Source organism: Amblyomma americanum, chromosome 1 (genome assembly GCF_052857255.1).
Source record: "Amblyomma americanum isolate KBUSLIRL-KWMA chromosome 1, ASM5285725v1, whole genome shotgun sequence".
NCBI lineage: Eukaryota > Metazoa > Arthropoda > Arachnida > Ixodida > Ixodidae > Amblyomma > Amblyomma americanum.
The window spans coordinates 370,079,876-370,100,714 of record NC_135497.1 but is presented as its reverse complement, the minus strand read 5'-3'; the positions used below and the strand labels follow the sequence as shown (position 1 = coordinate 370,100,714).

Genomic DNA, 20,839 nt, shown 5'->3' with positions numbered 1-20,839 from the left:
AGTTGCGAGAGCTGAGAAAGCACCTCTGCCGCCTCCAGAGTAGAAGACAAGTCAGTATTGGCACGCGTTGCCCGTTTCCCACTAAGATGTTTAGATGAATTAGCTGAGAGTGATCGTTTGGGGGGGCCTGGATTTTGTTCAACATCCCCGCTCTGTAGAAGGCGAGATAAGCAAAATACAGCATTTGAACAGACACTAACAAAACTCTGTGGGCAGGAAAACAGCAGCAAACAACGATCATCAGATCGAACGCAGTGAGCGTTCTTGAGGTAACATACCTGCACGAAGAACATGCAACGCTTAGGCATCTTGTAAAGGCTGCTGCCGTCCTGCCCACTGAAGTGGTATGCCGGTGCGGTCCGATTTATAGTCCGATGAAGAGCTGACGTAGACCAAGGGCCAATGGTGATTCGACGTAGTAGACAGGCACGTGGGAAGCCGTCAGGGGCCCAAGGGAGCACGCCAGGTATATCACCAACAAGGGTGACATGGCAGTCCGTAGCCAAGATGACGGTCCCATCCACGTGCCGCAGGCTGGACAGTTGCGCAGGCGCACTTGAGTCGAAGTCGCAGAAAAGCGAAACAGCAACAGCCGCGAGGATCTGCACGAAGAACATGCAACGCTTAGGCATCTTGTAAAGGCTGCTGCCGTCCTGCCCACTGAAGAGGTATGCCGGTGCGGTCCGATTTATAGTCCGATGAAGAGCTGACGTAGACCAAGGGCCAATGGTGATTCGACGTTGTAGACAGGCACGTGGGAAGCCGTCAGGGGCCCAAGGGAGCACGCCAGGTATATCACCAACAAGGGTGACATGGCAGTCCGTAGCCAAGATGACGGTCCCATCCACGTGCCGCAGGCTGGACGGTTGCGCAGGCGCACTTGAGTCGAAGTCGCAGAAAAGCGAAACAGCAACAGCCGCGAGGATCTCGTCTCGCGTCGGCGGGTTCCGCTGAAGTCGCTCGATCACGGCTGGGTTGGGCGACGACGAGCGGCGTAGTGGCGCACGGCCAACCGGAAAATGTTTACGTTTACACGAGAGCCAGCCGAACAATGGTTGAAAGCTGTGGGGCCATCCAATGCCTAGCGGAGTTCAGAGGTTGACGTTGCATTCATGCGTAAACAAAGAAACCGGAGCGAGTCACACGATTCGCGCGAGCGCAGCAAACGATGCGTGGGAAGTGCATGTTGGGCACCGCGCCGTTCCGGCGTCCAGGCCGGCATCCATGAGGGCCTTCCGGCATCCTTCCAGTCGTCGCAGTGGGCGTCGCACCGTAAAAGGCAGATGAACACTTCATGGCCGCCCTCCGCGTGTCCGGATTCGTCCATCCTGCTTGGTTCGCGCGCAGGAAAACGCTTCAAACTGATAAACAGTTAATAAACAGCGGTCGTCATGGTTGGGGTGCTGCCAAGCCCATAGAGCGCGGCGGTGGCTAGTGTCTCGTTTATACATCGGTCAGGTGGGGAGGAGGTTGATCGCTGGCGAATCATCATCGGAAGTAGCGGTGATAGACAGGGGGCGTTTCCATCCGGTGGTGGTGCCGGGCACTGGCGCAACGCTGTCGCTGACGTGGGGGTGGCGGGCGTGATGCAGTGCTGCCGCACATGTTGGGCACCGCGCCGTTCCGGCGTCCAGGCCGGGATCCATGAGGGCCTTCCGGCATCCTTGCAGTCGTCGCAGTGGGCGTCGCACCGTAAAAGGCAGATGAACACTTCATGGTCGCCCTCCGCGTGTCCGCATTCGTCCATCCTGCTTGGTTCGCGCGCTGGAAAACGCTTCAAACTGATAAACAGTTGATAAACAGCGGTCGTCATGGTTGGGGTGCTGCCAAGCCCATAGAGCGCGGCGGTGGCTAGTGTCGCGTTTATACATCGGTCAGGTGGGGAGGAGGTTGATCGCTGGCGAATCATCATCGGAAGTAGCGGTGATAGACAGGGGGCGTTTCTATCCGGTGGTGGTGCCGGGCACTGGCGCAACGCTGTCGCTGACGTGGGGGTGGCGGGCGTGATGCAGTGCTGCCGCACATGTTGGGCACCGCGCCGTTCCGGCGTCCAGGCCGGCATCCATGAGGGCCTTCCGGCATCCTTGCAGTCGTCGCAGTGGGCGTCGCACCGTAAAAGGCAGATGAACACTTCATGGTCGCCCTCCGCGTGTCCGCATTCGTCCATCCTGCTTGGTTCGCGCGCTGGAAAACGCTTCAAACTGATAAACAGTTGATAAACAGCGGTCGTCATGGTTGGGGTGCTGCCAAGCCCATAGAGCGCGGCGGTGGCTAGTGTCGCGTTTATACATCGGTCAGGTGGGGAGGAGGTTGATCGCTGGCGAATCATCATCGGAAGTAGCGGTGATAGACAGGGGGCGTTTCCATCCGGTGGTGGTGCCGGGCACTGGCGCTACGCTGTCGCTGACGTGGGGGTGGCGGGCGTGATGCAGTGCTGCCGCACATGTTGGGCACCGCGCCGTTCCGGCGTCCAGGCCGGCATCCATGAGGGCCTTCCGGCATCCTTCCAGTCGTCGCAGTGGGCGTCGCACCGTAAAAGGCAGATGGACACCTGCAGCAAAAACAAGCGTCGAAGGTGAGAAGCGCTCGTCATGGTTGGGGTGCTGCCAAGCCCATAGAGTGCGGCAGTGGCTAGTGTCGCGTTTATACATCGGTCAGGTGGGGAGGAGGTTGATCGCTGGCGAATCATCATCGGAAGTAGCGGTGATAGACAGGGGGCGTTTCCATCCGGTGGTGGTGCCGGGCACTGGCGCAACGCTGTCGCTGACGTGGGGGTGGCGGGCGTGATGCAGTGCTGCCGCACATGTTGGGCACCGCGCCGTTCCGGCGTCCAGGCCGGCATCCATGAGGGCCTTCCGGCATCCTTCCAGTCGTCGCAGTGGGCGTCGCACCGTAAAAGGCAGATGGACACTTCATGGTCGCTCTCCGCGTGTCCGGATTCGTCCATCCTGCTTGGTTCGCGCGCAGGAAAACGCTTCAAACTGATACAGTTTTTCTGCGCCTTTGATTCCGTTGGTCGATGAGGTTTCGTATTTGACTTTGCGCGCGAGAGAGCAAATCAATTTCACTAGAACCACGACTTGAGTCACCCGCGACTGGCCCTATTTTCTCTGATTAGTTCATGTTCTTTCATCTCGGAGGGCTTGTTAGAGATCCGTTTGAGGAAATGAGATGTCTGGAGCGTGACGTTTCCAGCTTGCGGATCTTGTCGCTACTGTGACGATTTGCTTAAAAATCAGTCCTAGGAAAACACATTCCTAGGAGCGTAATCGTACTGACTTGTTTGACTTGTTCATCTCTTAATTTGAGCTATAAGTTTCTCGGTGGTCCAAGTTTGTTCTACCTCTGTGTGTTGGCCGGAGCGCCATTTGTTCAGACTTTTCTGTGAAGATTGCCAGTCCTCGTGCGCCCGCGAAATGATGCACCTTATCACTGCCTTCCTCAAAGAAGGCTTCTTAATCTCTGGCTTGCCTGCTTCCGCCCATAGCATAATATTGTCGGCAAGACAGCTGTGCTTGAGTTCTGTTAATCAGTTGTCCTGGTGATCTGCACAGGGCGACAATAAAAAGGAAAGACGAAAGTATCGCCCATTGAGGGGTACCGCGGCCGCCCTTTCGTATAGGGTCGGAGTCGATGTCTTTAACTTTAAGCGTCGCTTGGCGGTCTCTTCAAAACTCAGTGATGTATTTGTAAATTTTCGATCCGACATTAAAGTGTTCCGCATTTTCGACGCTTGTGTTGTCGAAAAACTGCTCTTTCAAGCCTGATATTATGAAATTGACATCGGTGCTTCACAAGACGTGCCGAATTCCTTCCTCATATGCAATCACTGTCTCGTTCGGGTGCTGATTACGTGTGTGCATAGTAGCTGTGTTCTTTGCATCCGCATGACGCTAGTGAGCGTGTCCAGCACTTCACGTACAAACGAATCCCACGTCGCAGGGCCTTTGGTTGATGTTGGAAGCTCTCAGGGCTGCTGCATTATGATCGACGTCCACGTCGGGGGCAGGCTCATGATATAGACGTTGAAGCTTCTTTTCGCTGGCGCGTGCACTCCAGAAGCGTCCCGAACTCAGGTAGAATGGCAGCAGGTACTCTGAAGAGATACGAAAAGGGCTGGCGTAATGGCTTGCACAGAGTATCCGACGCATGAACGGCAACCCAACATCACGCCCTGCCGTGTATAACCTTTGCTTGATGTTTCCATGCTTACGAAGCGCGGATGTTATTTAGAGTGGTGTGGGCGAAGTCGCTGATGTTTAGGCTGATGCTCAGGTGGTAGCCACCGCTGCTACCATCAATCGAGAGCCATTTGAACGAATTCTGCAGGCAGGCGAGAAGCCCAGCCTCATCGGCAAGTTGCCTTGCTGCTTTCCCTGCATAGTGGTGCATAACAGCCCTGCGGCAGCCAGGTTCTCGGTAGGAAGCTGCCTGCTTACCGGGTTGCTACGAATGCTGCATTCTTCGCGCGCGCTCTGCGTCCCCTTCTTCAGGGCCATAATTCACCGACCATGATACGTGCGCGCACACATAACATCCTGCTGCGTTCGAAGCCAGAAGAAAACTATAGACTTTATGAGTAACGAGTCCAGGCTTATGCGACATCTGACGCAATACACACTACAGTGCAGCATAACAGTCATTGCTTGACGGAAAATATTCCAGAAAAGACAAGCAGTGCGCTGCCACTGTGGACGTAAAAAGCATCCATGTTCTTACAGCACTGGCAGCGGTGCAAGGCCTTTCGCTCGCTACAGGTGTGGCTTACCGCGTCCATTATGGCTTACGGCAATCACAAGCGCACTGCCCGGCGTGTGCCGTGCCTGTTCTGCTCCCAGTATAATAGGTCCTGTCTGGGTTCCTCCAGTGCGCGCGCGTGTATCGGCACTCGCACGTGAAGCGCCTCACACAAGCGCCCTATACGGCAACGTACGGGCCTCGGGCCCGTTAGGCAAAAGAGGTTTTCTTGGGCGCTGTGTTCTCCAGCGCAGGGTCGTGGCCTTAACTACTGAGATGGGCTTAGGATAGGCAGTTTAAAGAAAGGAATTCCATTGTGGACGAAATGTGGCGCCACTAGAGATTGGACCCAGCTTTGGCTTCCTCCTCTGTGACCGCTTGTCTTCAGATTTGGTTGGCAGTCAAATGTGTTTTGCACAAGTACATGTTTATGCAACGTGCCTGGTGATCTCGTCGTAGGTTGTCCGCTCTCGGCGTTCGTGCGGTTTAGGCTTAGAGGTTGAAATCGTGGCAGCGACTCGATGTCAAGTCGTCGAAAAAGAAATAATGCCTCGGAAAATAATAATAAATAAGGCCTCTCACGGCACGAGGAACGGGCTAGTGTGCATATCGTATCTTTAAAGAGCCTGTCGAGTTACAGCGTTCAAAAAATGTTAAAACTGGATCTAAGAGACGAAAAGATGCTTAACAACAACGTCGTCGTCATCGCGATCGAAAATATATAAGAGCCAACATTCTCTACGTCCTGAAGCGCTGAAGCGTGAATCTCATTTCAACACAACCAAGATAACACCCGGACTGTGACAAGGAAACCAGGACAAAACTGGAGCGACTGACGCGGTCTTCAGTTTCTTGCTTGAGAAGAGGAACGTTCCAGGGGGAGACAAGGCACTCATAATGACGCCTACGGGTGCGTTTTTCTTGCTCACAAAACCTCCGCCATAAGACTCATCGCGTCCTCGTCGAGTAACTAGGACACGGTATGTATCCTATTCGTCAGCATAAATAGCTTTGCGACTACCGCTTAAATCAGGAGCATCAAGTTATAATCGCCCGCAAATTTTCCACCATTGCTTGTGTATAGTATTGTGAAAACAGTGCAGAGTGAAAAAAACTCACACTGACGGCTGGGCATCGTCTTGAAGTATATTTAGCGCTAGTGCGAGGAACGTTACGGCAAATCATTACTGAATAGTATTGTGATTTTCCAGCTTTCTATAGAGATGGCTCCAGAACACATGACGGTGCTATTGCAACTGATGTGCTGAAGGGTTTCATTCTTGATGTCATTACCATTAGTCCAAAAGGCAATGTGTATTCTGCTGAATTGCATGTCATATCAACGGCGTTGGAAATAAGTAATGAATTAATAATACGGCGGTAATTCACACCCACTCAAGGAGCGCTATGACCGCAGTTATTTCAAAGCAATGAAATAAATATCCCTCTTTTACTATACAGCGTACAACTTCATCATCTTGCGATATGCGGCTGCAGTGTGCACTTCAGCTGGGCTCAAAGGTCGTGGTGGCATTGCAGAGAACGAGCTTGCTCACTCTATAGAAGGAAACCCAAATGTGAGCGATACCTGCTAATGAAAATTCCTCGCAGTACTATAAAGGAATATTTAAACGAGTGCTGATGTCCAAATGGAAACTTGTTTTGAAACGCGAAGAAAATTATTTATTGCATCGCGTTAAGCCCAATATAAATGAATGGAACGATTGGCGTCACAAGAACAGATATTACCAAGTCATACATTCTATGCTACGAATCGGACAAACACCTAACAAAGAACTACTTGCTTTGGGGAGCAGAGCCGTGGGAATGTCAGCACTGCAATGGTCCACGTTTAGTTGGTTTTTAACTGCCATTTTATGAAACGTACTGTCGCATGCAATTCGAAATTTTTATGAGTACCACCCATCATGCTGTCCTTCATTCTTTTAGGGGATGAGCAAGCTTTCCCTACGCCTTTGTTCGGCTTTGTTAGCGTTGACTGCTTGGGAAATTTGTCTCTGACCCAATATCGAGCAGACGAAAACACCTTGTGCGTTGGCGCTCTTTTACCATAAAAGCACTTGCGCCATAAAAATTTATCACCATCACGAAAAGGGTGCCCTGACACTGACAAGAGGGCGCCGTAGCCAAGCACGGTAGGAGGGAACTCCTAGCCTTCTTGCTTGTGGCAAAACCCAATCAATTTTTTAAGACACAGCGTGCCATAATAACCCACCCCACTTTAATAACACTGAGTTAAGCATTTCTCTGGCGCTTTTTTGTGTTAGTCACTCTTACGTCATCAAACTCCCAACTAACAGCCACTCCTTCGTGCGACTGGCCTTGCTAGCGCCCTGTGGATTCGCCCGTTAGGTTTTTAGGCTTGCGCAGCCGCAGCTTGGTTTCTCCCTCACGCTTCTGTTGAATACGCTCTCGAAATCCGAGTGGACATTGTATCGACTTCACGTCGACTGGGTTGACCGACAATACCAGCATGAGCGCAGTGCCATGGCACGAATCCCGCAAGCTTAATTGCGCGCTCGCTTTTATACCCAGAAACGGGGCAACGCCCCTTCGGCTTATCAAGCTTGTCGTTCGAAGCCAGGCGCGATACGTCACATCCTCTTTTGTTGCAGTGAAAGGAAGTGAACTATGCCGTTATTTTCAAATGGACCGTGTCAAAGTTTTGTGACGGTACAGCTTGTAACAGAAAGTAACACGCGAAAATATGAGCACAGCGAACTCAAGAAATCTGTTCAAAGTTTTGGTCGTATTCTAGTCCTGGTGGTGCTTTTGTCTGTCTTTGGGAGCTGCGGGGGGGGGGGGGGGTTTGGAGGCACACTGTGAGGCAGGGCCTGCCAGGGGCTGCTGTGGTGTTTGTTAGCTGCGTCATTGACGGGCGCACTTGAACTCACGCACTACAGCTCCCCCACATCGTTGCCGTGACTGAAGTCAAGTTGGAAGGCTTCTCCCGTCGGCAGCAGGTGTTTGCGATTGCGCCGAAGGGTCCGCTCCTCCTCCAGCATCACATGGTAGGACCTGGGGTACGTTGACGATTTCAGGACCTGACCTTTAGTGGCCCATGTACCGCTTCGGACACTCACGAAGTCTGCATCGTTGAGCGCCGACAGGGGCCGCGCTGGGGACTGAAGCTGTGGATGCTTGACGACTTTGTGGGCTGGTCCAGATCGGTAGTCAGGCAGAGTTGTCCGTAGTCTGTGGCCTTGGAGGATAGCTGCTGGTGTCTGTCCACCCTCCAAAGGAGAAGTCCTGTACGCCAAAAGTGCCGGACAGAAATCCTGCTTTGCTTCGGTAGTTTTCTTGAGCAGGCTCTTTACCACCTGAACATCCTTCTCGGCTAGCCCGTTTGATCGCGAAAATCCTGGATTGGTGGTGATATATTTAAAATCCTATCCGCGTGAAATCGCGGCAAATTGCCGCCTTGAATACTGGGGACTGTTGTCTGAAATAACTTCCATGGGTATAACCGTAACGTGCGAAATGGCTCTATTTGCATCAAGGAGGGGCCTGGCTGAAGTGTCGCGGAGGCGTTCTACCCCTGGTAGTTTGATAGAGAATCGTAAACACACAGGTAGGCCTTTCCAGCATGGTGAAAAAGGTGGATTCCCACACGGTACCAAAACTGGTCAGGTACAGGGCGCATCATGAGGGCTTCCTTTGGCTGACTGTAGGCGTATTTTTTTGCTTATTGCGCAATTGTGAGCTAGCGCCTCAATTTCAGAGTTCATGCGAGGCCAGAAGACGGGATTACGTGCCCTTGCTTTAAACTTGACACCTTGCTGAATCCTTTGCAAATTATTTCGCCTCATACTACTTGGAATGCGGACTTTGCATCCCTTGAGCAGAACACCTTTAACGTGGGAAATCTCAGAAAAGAAGGGTTTCAGTGGGTTTCAGGCTCTCATGCATTTGTCAAGTTTCTCAGCACGTTTTTCAGGTAACTATAGCTGGCCGTTTCAGTGGCAAGACATTTCCTTGTTGAGTCACTGATTAGTGAAGATACTGTACTCACGGCGTGCACCAAGTCATCGGGGCAGACGGAATGGCTTCCTCGACTGCTGGAAGCTCGAGACAGCATGTCCGCGAGCAGGAGCTGCTTTCCTGGAACCAAGTGCAAGTCGAAATCGTATCTCAACAATCTCAAGAAGCGCTGCAGACGCGTTAGCACATCGCCGTTAGCTTTTTTATTATAATTGGTTTTTTGGGGAAAGGAAATGGCGCAGTATCTGTCTCATATATCGTTGGACACCTGAACCGCGCCCGTAAGGGAAGGGATAAAGGAGGGAGTGAAAGAAGAAAGGAAGAAGAGGTGCCGTAGTGGAGGGCTCCGGAATAATTTCGACCACCTGGGGATCCCTAACATGCACCGACATCGCACAACACATGGGCGCTTTAGTGTTTTTCCTCCATAAAAACGCAGCCGCCGCGGTCGGGCTCGAAGCCCGGAACTCCGGATCAGTAGTCGAGCGCCCTAACCACTGAGCCACCGCGGCGGGTATCCGGCAAGGTGCTGGTGTTGAACGTGAGGATCGTTTTTTGTGTCTATTTTCTTATTGTCCTTCCGGATTTTGATTTGGTGGACATCTATGACATCTTGGTCGGTGAGCCCTTTGAGCATTTCTTTTTCAGTGAAGTGAACAAAATAATTTTCGGAAATTATGCCTCGGACAATGCAGTAAAAAAGAAGTTACCTCAACTTAATGAATTCAGTGAAGAATTATACCAGTACAAAATGCAACTCTTTACATATATTACAAGGCAGATGTCAGCAAAAAGTCCTTGCTCCCACGGTAAATGCTAGGGATTAAAGATTACTTCAAACCTACCAATCCTTACTCCTATAACATGAGCCTGCCCATTAAATCTCATTAGGGAGATGCATAATATATGACGGATCAAAAGCTCCTACTACAACTATAACGTAAACCAGCAACAGTGGAAGGGATGCTTTAAGCAAGAAAAACCAGCAACAATAACAAACAGTGAAGAACAGTTCTTAATAAAGCATCACAATGAGCTGATGTTTATAATGAAGATGAAGCATTACCTCTGAACGAGAATTTTATTCATCTACACAACGCAGCACAAAACAAGGAGATTTGGAACCATGCTATCCGTCACTTTTTGGCTTAAAAGCAAAAAGAATCCTTATAATGTGCAAATCACATAATGTACTTTCAGAATGGCAAGAAAATGCGCTGTGAGTAGGAGTAGCTTTTTTCATGTTTTTTTTTTCCAAATATGCCTACAAGTTGAATCTGCTGGGGATCCCAGAAGCAATCACGCAGGACAGTGCTTTGCTCATCATATTACTAATGCCATCAGTTGTAACAAAAGATGATGTGAGTGATTGGCTGTTAAAGTTTTGCAATATGAAAGTACACCCATCAACAGAAAGTAACACCTCCTTTTGAAAATTTAAAGATCCATTTAGCCTTATTTTTTTAATATATAAAATACATATAAAAACACACCAAAGGGGATGCTTGAGCTCCGCTTTAAAAGTACTTAGATATTCTTGACTTTACATTCATAGATCCCTGCGAGTCCTCATAGCACTCCTGATGCAGTGGTGCAGCAGTTAAGCGATGCATCACTGCCCTGCAAATATAGGTGCTGCCATCAATGGGGCCCATGCAACCCATATTGCTCTTCTCAACCAGAATCTTGCAACCTATCTTTAACTGCCATCTGCCATGGTACTGTTTGCGCACAATTCAGTGGGCAGGTTGTAACGATGCCACAGGGTCACACGACCTTGGTAGCCTACCTAGAGAGACGGAGTTGGTAGTCAGCTGCGATCCTTCAAACAGTCACCAAAGCAGAAACCAAAGGTGGACAATTTTTGTTCAGTCAGTTTGGTTTGGTTTCTATCGGTTTAACATCTTAAAGCGGCTCAGGCTGAGAGATGTCGTAGTGAAGGGCCCTGGAAATTTCAACCACCTGGGGTTCTTTAACATGCACTGACATCGCACAGTACACGGGCCTCTAGAATTTCGCCTCTCGATATTCGACCGCTGTGGCCGGGATTGAACCCGCGTCTTTCGGGCCAGCAACCGAGCGACATAACCACTCACCCACTGCGGCGGCTTGTTTTTTTTGTGCACATCACTGTGACCTTGTTCATCCACATCAAGTGTAGTAAAAAGATTGTCTTTATTATTTCAAACTCTCCATAATCTAAAAAATTTTAGTTATTGAGATTACGCTGCAGTACATAGCAAACCTTACATTAATAAAGCCAGGTTTTATTCTTTTAGCATGAACATTTATAGCAAAAAGCTGCCCAAATGGGAAAAATCAAGTTGGATACACGTAAAATTATAACTGTCTTTAGCAAGTTTCATTCAACAAGAGATTTTCCAATGCCCTGAAGTCTAGATTAATGAGTTTCTCCTTAAGTAGCACCCACACATAACATCACCAGGTCACCACAAAAGCTTCCCTGAGCATAAGCACCCTTCCTCCAGGCCAACATTTCATTTGAAGTGCCATAGACCGTTAGGAAATTAATAGAATGCTGAACTAAAAATTACTACACACGGATTAGGCAACATCATTTCCCGTAAACTCCTAACTAAGCAATTACATTTCTAGTATGCAGGAAGCAACATCATTCCTAGTTCAGTGGGCCCTCTTCCTTGTACACCATGTCCGTACATAGCCATGTATGATGCCAGCATTGGTAGCTGTGTCCCTCTTTTCTCTTAACCATGTGCATACGAGATTTGTAGTTTCTAAGGTTTTACGACAGTCTATAAACATGTTAGAGCACTTGAGTATGAATACTGAGATATTTTTTGCAAGCTCAATACTTTGAGAATCCAGATTGAGCGGCAATTTGCGAATAATTTGCGGGCGCTAAATTTAGCAAGATGGCAGGCCACTCAGAGCTCCCGTTTTCAATGGGACAAATACACACTTATGCATGCAGCGCACATAAATATGCCTTACTGCAAAGATGAAGTGCAGTGCATGGAAAGCTATATTTAAGATCAAGCATGATGAAGCTATGAGTTCCCTGTCTTATTAAAGTGTACCTTCATACTGAGGGGTAAAATGACACTTTATGGAATGGATATTCTGTGGCAGGCATCGTGCGAGTAATGCCACTGATTCAGTACAAATGCCAGTTTACAGCACTTATTTGCATCAAATACATAATCAAGACAGAGAGAAAGTGCTTTTCTAGAAAAACTCGTGCACAAAATGGTGTAAGCATTTTGCCCAAATAATGTCCTGTAACTATTTTTCACAAATTTAATGTGATTTGTGAAAATTAAGTGCTCACAACAATTCAGTTTTTTATACTTATTACATTAAGACAAGGTGCATTGCTATGAAAGAATAAAACAAGCAACAATGATCTAGCCACATCTTATCCATAAATAGGTGCTGTACCAGCATACCATTTTTGTTAAGGCTAATATGATCAAAATATAGAAATGTCACAAAAATTGTACTTTATTTCAAGAAGAAATGAAAAAACAAGCAAGGAATAATGAACAGTGAAGCAGGCTACTTTTGCATTGCAAAGCAGCAAAAACGTCATTAAGATTGGTCCTGCGAAGATTACTGTCAGTCAAAGTGTCTACAAACATTTCATCAAAATACAGCACCTTGTTAGTACAGAAGCTGCCTTATGCTCTTGCATAAATTTAGAAATCCATGCTTGCAAAACCCCATTTCCATACAAAAAGCAACTAAGGATCCCTTCGGTGCCTCATATAGAAAAAAACATGGAAATGAACTTTATAAATACACTATGGCCAGTACATTGTTATCCGAGTCCAACATCAAGCACCACACGAATATTCAAGTGAAATAAAATTCCACAATTCACTGAACATATTTGTCTATGACCAGTCATTTTCTTACAAGACTGAGTTCCCAAGCAAAAAACTTTACACTTCTTGAAAACATGGCAAAATACAGCATAGAAATGTCCTTGTTGAAATTTTCTATGCTGCATAAAAATGAGCCCAATGGAAATGAATAGGCAGCAAAATTTGTCAATCAGAGCAATGAATGAAGGCAGTCTATATGTGTGACCCTGGATGCTTAGAAAAGGGGCAAGAGTTTAATGGGAGTGTGCAGCTTTCCATTCAGTATTTAGGTTCTTGTTAACAGGCAAGTGCCCTTAAGTAAATGTCACAGAAATGCTCACTTCTTGTGGGTTTTCACATGCCTCTTTAGATTCATTTTTTGCGTAAAAGCCAGTGGACATAGGTTGCACTGGTATGGCCTCTCGCCCGTGAGGATGCGGAGATGGGCAGACAGTAAATCTTTTCTAGTGAAGATCTTGCTGCAGTGAGTGCACTTGAATGGTCTCTTGCCTGGGTGGGTGCGAATGTGTGTCATCATACTATGCTTCTGGGTGAACGTTTTTCTGCAATGTGTGCACTGGAATGGCTTTTCGCCCGTGTGGATACGAATATGCTTCACCATATTGGACCGGTCGGTGAAGCCGTGGGAATGTCAGCACTGCAATGGTCCACGTTTAGTTGGTTTTTAACTGCCATTTTATGAAACGTACTGTCGTACTGTCGCATGCAATTCGAAATTTTTATGAGTACCACCCACCATGCTGTCGTTCATTCTTTTAGGGGATGAGCAAGCTTTCCCTACGCCTTTGTTCAGCTTTGTTAGCGTTTACTGCTTGGGAAATTTGTCTCTGACCCAATATCGAACAGACGAAAACACCTTGTGCGTTGGCGCTCTTTTACCATAAAAGCACTTGCACCATAAAAATTTATGAACATCACGAAAAGGGTGCCCCGAAACTGACAAGAGGGCGCCGTAGCCAAGCACGGTAGGAGGGAACTCCTAGACTTCTTGCTTGTGGCAAAACCCAGTCAATTTTTTAAGACACAGCGTACCATAATAACCCACCCCACTTTAATAACACCGAGTTAAGCATTTCTCTGGCGCTCTTTTGCCTTAGTCACTCTTAAGTCATCAAACTCCAAACTAACAGCCACTCCTTCGTGCGACTGGCCTTGCTAGCGCCCTCTGGATTCGCCCGTTAGGTTTTTAGGCTTGCGCAGCCGCAGCTTGGTTTCTCCCTCACGCTTCTGTTGAATACGCTCTCGAAATTCGAGTGGACATTGTATCGACATCAGGTCGACTGGGTTGACCGACACGTCGACTGGGTTGACCGACAATACCAGCATGAGCGCAGTGCCATGGCACGAATCCCGCAAGCTTAATTGCGCGCTCGCTTTTATACCCAGAAACGGGGCAACGCCCCTTCGGCTTATCAAGCTTGTCGTTCGAAGCCAGGCGCGATACGTCACATCCTCTTTTGTTGCAGTGAAAGAAAGGAAGTGAACTATGCCGTTATTCTCAAATGGACCGTGTCAAAATTTTGTGTCGGTACAGCTTGTAACCGAAAGTAACACGCGAAAATATGAGCACAGCGAACTCAAGAAATTTGTTCAAAGTTTTGGTCGTATTCCAGTCCTGGTGGTGCTTTTGTCTGTCTTTGGGAGATCGGAGGGGGGGGGGGGGTTTGGAGGCACACTGTGAGGCAGGGCAGGGGCTGCTGTGGTGTTGTTAGCTGCGTTACTGACGGGCGCACTTGAACTCACGCACTACAGTTCCCCCACATCGTTTCCGTGACTGAAGTCAAGTTGGAAGGCTTCTCCCGTCGGCAGCAGGTGTTTGCGATTGCGCCGAAGGGTCCGCTCCTCCTCCAGCATCACATGGTAGGACCTGGGGTACGTTGACGATTTCAGGACCTGTCCTTTAGTGGCCCATGTACCGCTTCGGACACTCACGAAGTCTGCATCGTTGAGCGCCGACAGCGGCCGCGCTGGGGTCTGAAGCTGTGGATGCTTGACGACTTTGTGGGCTGGTCCAGATCGGTAGTCAGGCAGAGTTGTCCGTAGTCTGTTGCCTTGGAGGGTAGCTGCTGGTGTCTGTCCACCCTCCAAAGGAGAAGTCCTGTACGCCAAAAGTGCCAGCCAGAAATCCTGCTTTGCTTCGGTAGTTTTCTTGAGCAGGCTCTTTACCATCTGAACATCCTTTTCGGCTAGCCCGTTTGATCGCGGGAAAACTGGATTGGAGGTGATATATTTAAAATCATATCCGCGTGAAAACGCGGCAAATTGCCGGCTTGAAAACTGGGGACCGTTGTCTGAAATAACTTCCATGGGTATGCCGTAACGAGCGAAATGGCTCTATTTGCATCAAGGAGGGGCCTGGCTGAAGTGCCGCGGAGGCGTTCCACCCCTGGTAGTTTGATTGAGAGTCTTAAACACACAGGTAGGCCTTTCCATCATAGTGAAAAAGGTCCATTCCCACATGGTACCCAAACGGGTCAGGTACAGGGTGCATCATGAGGGCTTCCTTTGGCTGACTGTAGGCGTATTTTTGCTTATTGCGCAATTCTGAGCTAGCGCCTCACTTTCAGAGTTCATGCGAGGCCAGAAGACGAGATGACGTGCCCTTGCTTTACACTTGTTGACACCTTGGTGAATCATTTGCAAAATATTTCGTCTCATACTACTTGGAATGAGGACTTAGCATCCTTTGAGCAGAACACCTTTAACGTGGGAAATCTCAGAAAAGAAGGGTTGCAGTGGACCATCTATTGGCTCATGCATTTTCATGTTTCTCAGCACGTTTTTCAGGTAACTATCGCTGGCCGTTTCAGTAGCAAGACGTTTACTTGTTGAGTCTGATTAGTGAAGATACCGTACTCACGGCGTGCACCAAGTCATCGGGGCAGACGGAATGGCTTCCTCGACTGCTGGAAGCTCGAGACAGCATGTCCGCGAGCAGGAGCCGCTTTCCTGGAACCAAGTGCAAGTAGAAATCGTATCTCAACAATCTCAAGAAGCGCTGCAGTCGTGTTAGCACATCGCCGATAGCTTTTTTACAGAGAGCGATCAAAGGGCGATGGTCGGTCTTGATGATCACATTTCGGCCGTAGACAAAGTGGTTGAATTTTTCACAGCCGTACGTTATGGCCAGGGTTTTTTTTCTATTTGGGAGTAGCGTTTTTGTTCTTCTGAGAATGCTCTTGACGCGTACGCGACTGGTTTCCACGTGCCGTTGTGGTTCTACAAAAGTGCGGCACCTACTCCGTCACATGACGCGTCACATGAAACTTTTGTTTCCCTCGTCGGATCGAACTGATAGCAGCGGTTGTTCGCTCAAGGCCTGGCACAGTTGGCGCCACTCGTCCGCGTAATTTTGCGTCCAGTCAAACATTGCGTCTCTCTTGGTAATGCTTCTCAAAACCTTTGTTCTGTGTGCCAGCGCTGGAATAAACTTGATAAAATAATTTACTACGCCGATCATTTGCGCGGCTAGTTTATTGCTTGGCTCTGGCATCTGCAGCATGCATTGAACCAGAGAAGGACTCGGCCGGATGCCTTCTGCTGAAATTACTTCGCCTAGAAAGTATTTTTGTCATGTTGATGACGCATTTGGCCGGATTTAAAGTTAGTCCTGCTTGTTTTGCAGCCTTCAGCACAGACCTCAACATGCGGTTCTTGTCGTGAGGCACCCCACACTAGTATGTCATCGACGTCAACATTATTTCCTGGCAATGCCTCGAAGACATTGTTTAAGGCCTTTTGAAATAATTCGGATGCCGACGAGAGGCCGAAAGGCAATCGCAGGAAACGATAGCGGCCAAAAGGTGTTGCGAACCTGCAGATTCTGGAAGTTTCTTCGTGAGACGGAATTTGATAGAATCCCGAGTTTGGATCTAAGCGCGTGAACACATTTGCTCACGCATGTTCAGCCTCGTAGCGTCTAGGCATTTCGTAGCGCTCTCTTTTAATGGACTCGTTAATTTTCCTGGCGTCCATGCAGACACGAATTTTACCGTCCTTGCGTACTATGACCAGAAGGCTTACCCAGACTGTGGGTTCGGTTACTCTGGCGATGATGCCTCCACGCTCCATGCGCTCCAGCTCCTCTCGTAGCTTCTCTTTCTGGACCAGTCAGTGGTACACGTCGCGCCGGCTGGACGACTGGGCGTGCACCGTCATGAAGAACCATGCGGTAGCGGCGCTTCACACAGCCTATACCAGAAAAGAGGTGGCGAACTTCGTTTACAAATTTTTCCGAACTGCTTTGCCATACGCTGTGGACTTGTCGGGATACCTGACCAAGGGCCTCGCACGCCTGCAAACCGAGGATTGCTTGGCCTTCCTTGCGAACAATGAAGAAATCCTGTGTGAAAACACGCTCATCTAGCGTCACTTCCTTTCGTACGACTCCGAGGTCCTTGATCTGGTTTGCACCGTAGGATCGCAGCACTGCACTGCTGGGCTTTAACGGCGGCCTGGGGTGCATCTTTGCGTAAGCGGCAAACGGCAGCAGATTAGCCCGAGACCCCGTGCCAACTTTGAGCTCGGCGAGCATACTTTCGACCTTTGTCTTCACTGTACAGTCTGCCTGGCTAGTCATGTTATTCACTGAGAGTATTTCAAAATCTTCTTGAGTTCTTTGCAACTCGCCAATTTGAGTTTTCGTTCTGCAGCATTCGGCAAAGTGATTCTTCTTTCGACACGCCCGACAAATTTTGCCAAACGCTGGACATTTTCGTGGGCCATGCGCCCTTCCGCACTTCCGGCATTTATAGCGCGCTGGCAGCCACTCATTAGAACCGGCTGTGATCCTGCGCACAGGATCAATTTGCTTTTGTTCTCTTAGCCACACCTCCTGCTGTGCTGACGCTGCTTCGGCTGCCTTACACAGTTCTGCTTTCTGTAGCGTTAACTGGCTATTGGCGAGAAGCTTCTCTGGAGCCTTTGCATCATGCGTGCCAAAAACAATCTGGTCTCTGGTCATTGACTCTGCTAGCGCTCTTAAGTTACACAATCGTGCTTTAGTCTTTAAATCTCGTATAAAGTGTTCAAAAGGCTCAACCGGCTCTTGCATTCGGCTCCGGAACAGGTAACACTAATTGATGTACAGGTGCAGTCAAAAGTAAATGGAAGGCGCGAGAGCGTGGCAAACCGTGTCGCAGCGCTTTCTAACGCCGGCTCTGGTAACTGATTAGCGCGGTCGCTGGCAAGCAGCACGCGCTATCGGCCGACCCTTATCTGTAGCGTAGGGCTATCACTTTTGGAGGCTTGAACCGATGGTTGTTGCTTTTCAAATACGGCACCATGGATTTCTTTGGCGCTACTTCGATGTCTTTGAAGAGCGATTCGCGCCGTTTGATAATTCTCAGCAGTGAGCACAACTGCTTAGTCATGCTTTTTTGCCATGACCAGTGTGCCGCGGGGTGTTTTTTTTCTTGTTCTTAGGTTTACATGGTATATCGTGGCTTCTCCAGTGTCCACTCAAGAAATGAGGACCAGCAATGAACAGCCTTCCCTTTTTTTGCTGCCTTCATTTTGTATATTGTAAGTTGCGCATATACCGTCGCGTATGAAAGAACGAATGCGCACAAACTAATCAAAAAGACACGATGCTGGTTTAGTCTGTGGTCTATGTAACAGATTACGAGGTAAAATACGCGAAACGCACGCATTGCGAATTGGCCAGGTTGTAACGCATGCTCAGCACGTCGAACTTAACAAGGGGATTCTTTTTCTTAGAAGGAAGAATTTCACCGGGTTAGTTTCACAAGAACAACAAATACAAGGTGCAAAAGCAAACGCGTTTCAGAAGCGCGTGAAACTGCCGTTAACGCGAATGGCTGCTTCCATGCGCCGGGGCAGAGCATTGTAGAGATTGCACAAACTCGCGGTCTTGCTTAATGCGGTCCCATTCCTCTGCAATAGCCAGCCACAATTCTTTGGTTGTTGCACCCAAGTTCATGTGTGCCAAGTTGGATTTAAGTACTCCGCACACATTTTCTATAATGTTGAAGTCCGTGCCCTTTGGCACCCATTGCGGCTGTCGAACTCCTCGCTCTTCCAGTAAGTCTTGGACGACTAAGCTTTGTGGACGGGGCTGTGGTTCTGCTGAAGCCAGTAAAAGCCATCCTTAAAGGGCCAGTCCAGGGCGGACGGGACGAGGTAGCCGTCAAGGTTATCGCAGTAGAACGTCGCGTTAAATTTCGCTGCAAGCTGCACAAGTGGGCCCAGTCAATCTCTGCAGACGGCTCGCCATGCATTCACTGCTGAGCACATTGTGCAAGTACCCCGGCTGATACCTACGTGCAAACAAAAAAAACATTATAGCTAGACATGTGGGCAAGCGCCGTTCTAAAACTCGGTTTGCTGAGGTGCAGACGTGAGTTTTAGCTTCCAGACAAGTTAAAAGGACCCTGGAACAAATTCCGAAACGCCCACTCGAGCATTGTACATAGAAAAACAGCATCCGGATTATCACCCTTATCGCTCCGCCGTCGCATTGCCAGCCAGTCTTTGTTTCATAAATTCTTCCACAGCCCTATGCACATCGCACCTATATTCTTCCCCCAGCACGCTTATCTCATCGCACCAGCCATCACCTACAAGTTGCCGTCCACGGTCACGCACCGTTACTTTTTCTAATTACTTTTTACTTCGTGCAGCCGCAGGCTGCAACGGCCTTATAAACAACGTTGTCACCATCACTTGCCCACGTCTTCGTCCCGAAAATGTAAAACCTTTCTTCCTATTGTGAATTTGTGCTTTTAATTCTTCCACCCCTTATGTAAAACTCCTTTTTGTTGCCTTTAAGGTAATAAAATGAAATGAAATTATTCGCCCACGCCGAAAGTATAGCACTGGCAATTGCAAAGTGTGGCATCAATAACAGAATATAGTTAAATCTTACCTGCAGTTGTACGGGCGACAGACTCGGCGCTGTTGATCCCATCTTGAGGTTACAGTCGACTCATCAGTAAAGATGACCTCACCCCAATCGCCTACTGACCATTTTTCATGGGCTCGCGCGAAGTCCAGTCGAGCGCGCTTCTGCTGATCTGTTAAGTAGCGTTTCTGAGCGGCCACGCATCCACTCAGTGCTGCTTCATGCAAGCGTCGGCGGATTGTAGCCTCACTGATGTTCAGAGGTAGGGCCTCTCGAATTTCTCGCGTCCTCTGGAATGGATCAGCCACCACCGCTGCCACGATGAGTTTGTGGACTTCTGTCGATGTGGATCGTGGTCTCTGAACGAGGGGCATCTTCAATGCGGCCATCCTCATCTCGATATGCTTGGCAAATCATAATCACAGCGCCGATCAATCGGCCAACTCGGCGCCGTTCATCTTCAGGTATTCTGGACGGCACCGCGCTTCGAAGGAACGGTGCAATCAATCCCTCCGACCTGAGCACAAAAAATAAAACAAAAGCTCCACAGCACGCCGATCACGGCAGAAACATAACTGAAGAGACATGGCAATGCTCGCGGCTGAGCATTATCAAAGGGCGCGAATCGCTCTTCAAGCACATCGCAGGTAGCGCCAGAGAAGTCCTTGGTGTCGCATTTGAAAAGCAACAAGCATCCGTTCGATCCGTCAAAAGTGATGACCGTATACGCTCCCGATAAGGGTCGGCTGATAGCGCGCGCTGCTTGCTGGCGACCGAGCTAATCAGTTACCAGAGGCGGCGTTAGAAAGCGCTGCGACACGGTTTGTCACGCTCTGGCGCCTTCCATTTACTTTTGACTGCACCTGTACCCCATTGACTTGCGAACTGAAGTTTGCGTCGAATTTCTTCACTACCGTTGCGGAGTCTTTCTCGCACTCGTTTTCCTGGTAGGAGAAGGTATTGTACACCTCGATGGCTTCTCCAGCGATGCTCAGCAGCAAACCTGTCTTCGTAGATTCAGTCCGAGGTTTACCATTAAACTGTTGCAGTCAAGAATAGTTTAAACCACTGTTTGAACAGCGTCCAATGCTTGCCTATGTCTCCTTCCAACCGCAACACTAGATATGGCGCTGGGCTGCCGGCCCGAATGACACGGGTTCGATGACGGCCGCGGTGGTCGAATTTCAATGGAGGCGAAATTCTAGAGGCCCGTGTACTGTGCGATGCCAGTGCACGTTAAAGAACCCCAGGTGGTCGAAATTTCTGGAGCCCTTCACAACGGCGTCTCTCATATCCTGAGTCGATTTGGGACGTTAAACCTCCATAAACCAAACCAAACCAACCGCAACGGCTCCGTTGGCTTTACAAGTTC

At 49.0% G+C, this 20,839-nt stretch overlaps 1 protein-coding gene across 3 annotated transcripts; it reads right to left on the bottom strand.

The window, feature by feature from the left end:
* Window positions 1-7,106: 7,106 nt before the first annotated feature.
* LOC144101104 (uncharacterized) lies at window positions 7,107-20,144 on the bottom strand. Of its 3 annotated transcripts, XM_077634144.1 has the most exons (5): window positions 19,492-20,144; window positions 16,629-16,796; window positions 15,466-15,554; window positions 8,771-8,859; window positions 7,107-8,007 (listed from the first exon to the last, which is right to left on the bottom strand). In XM_077634144.1, the coding sequence occupies exons 2-5, from the start codon at window positions 16,771-16,773 to the stop codon at window positions 7,656-7,658; spliced, it is 675 nt and encodes a 224-aa protein (XP_077490270.1). In that variant the 5' UTR covers window positions 16,774-16,796; window positions 19,492-20,144; the 3' UTR covers window positions 7,107-7,655. The 3 variants fall into 3 exon arrangements, with proteins under 3 accessions (XP_077490270.1, XP_077490252.1, XP_077490262.1); XM_077634126.1 differs by lacking the exon at window positions 19,492-20,144 and having other exon boundaries at window positions 16,629-17,572; XM_077634136.1 differs by lacking the exons at window positions 7,107-8,007; window positions 19,492-20,144 and having other exon boundaries at window positions 8,606-8,859; window positions 16,629-17,572.
* Between the last annotated feature and the right edge of the window lie 695 nt (window positions 20,145-20,839).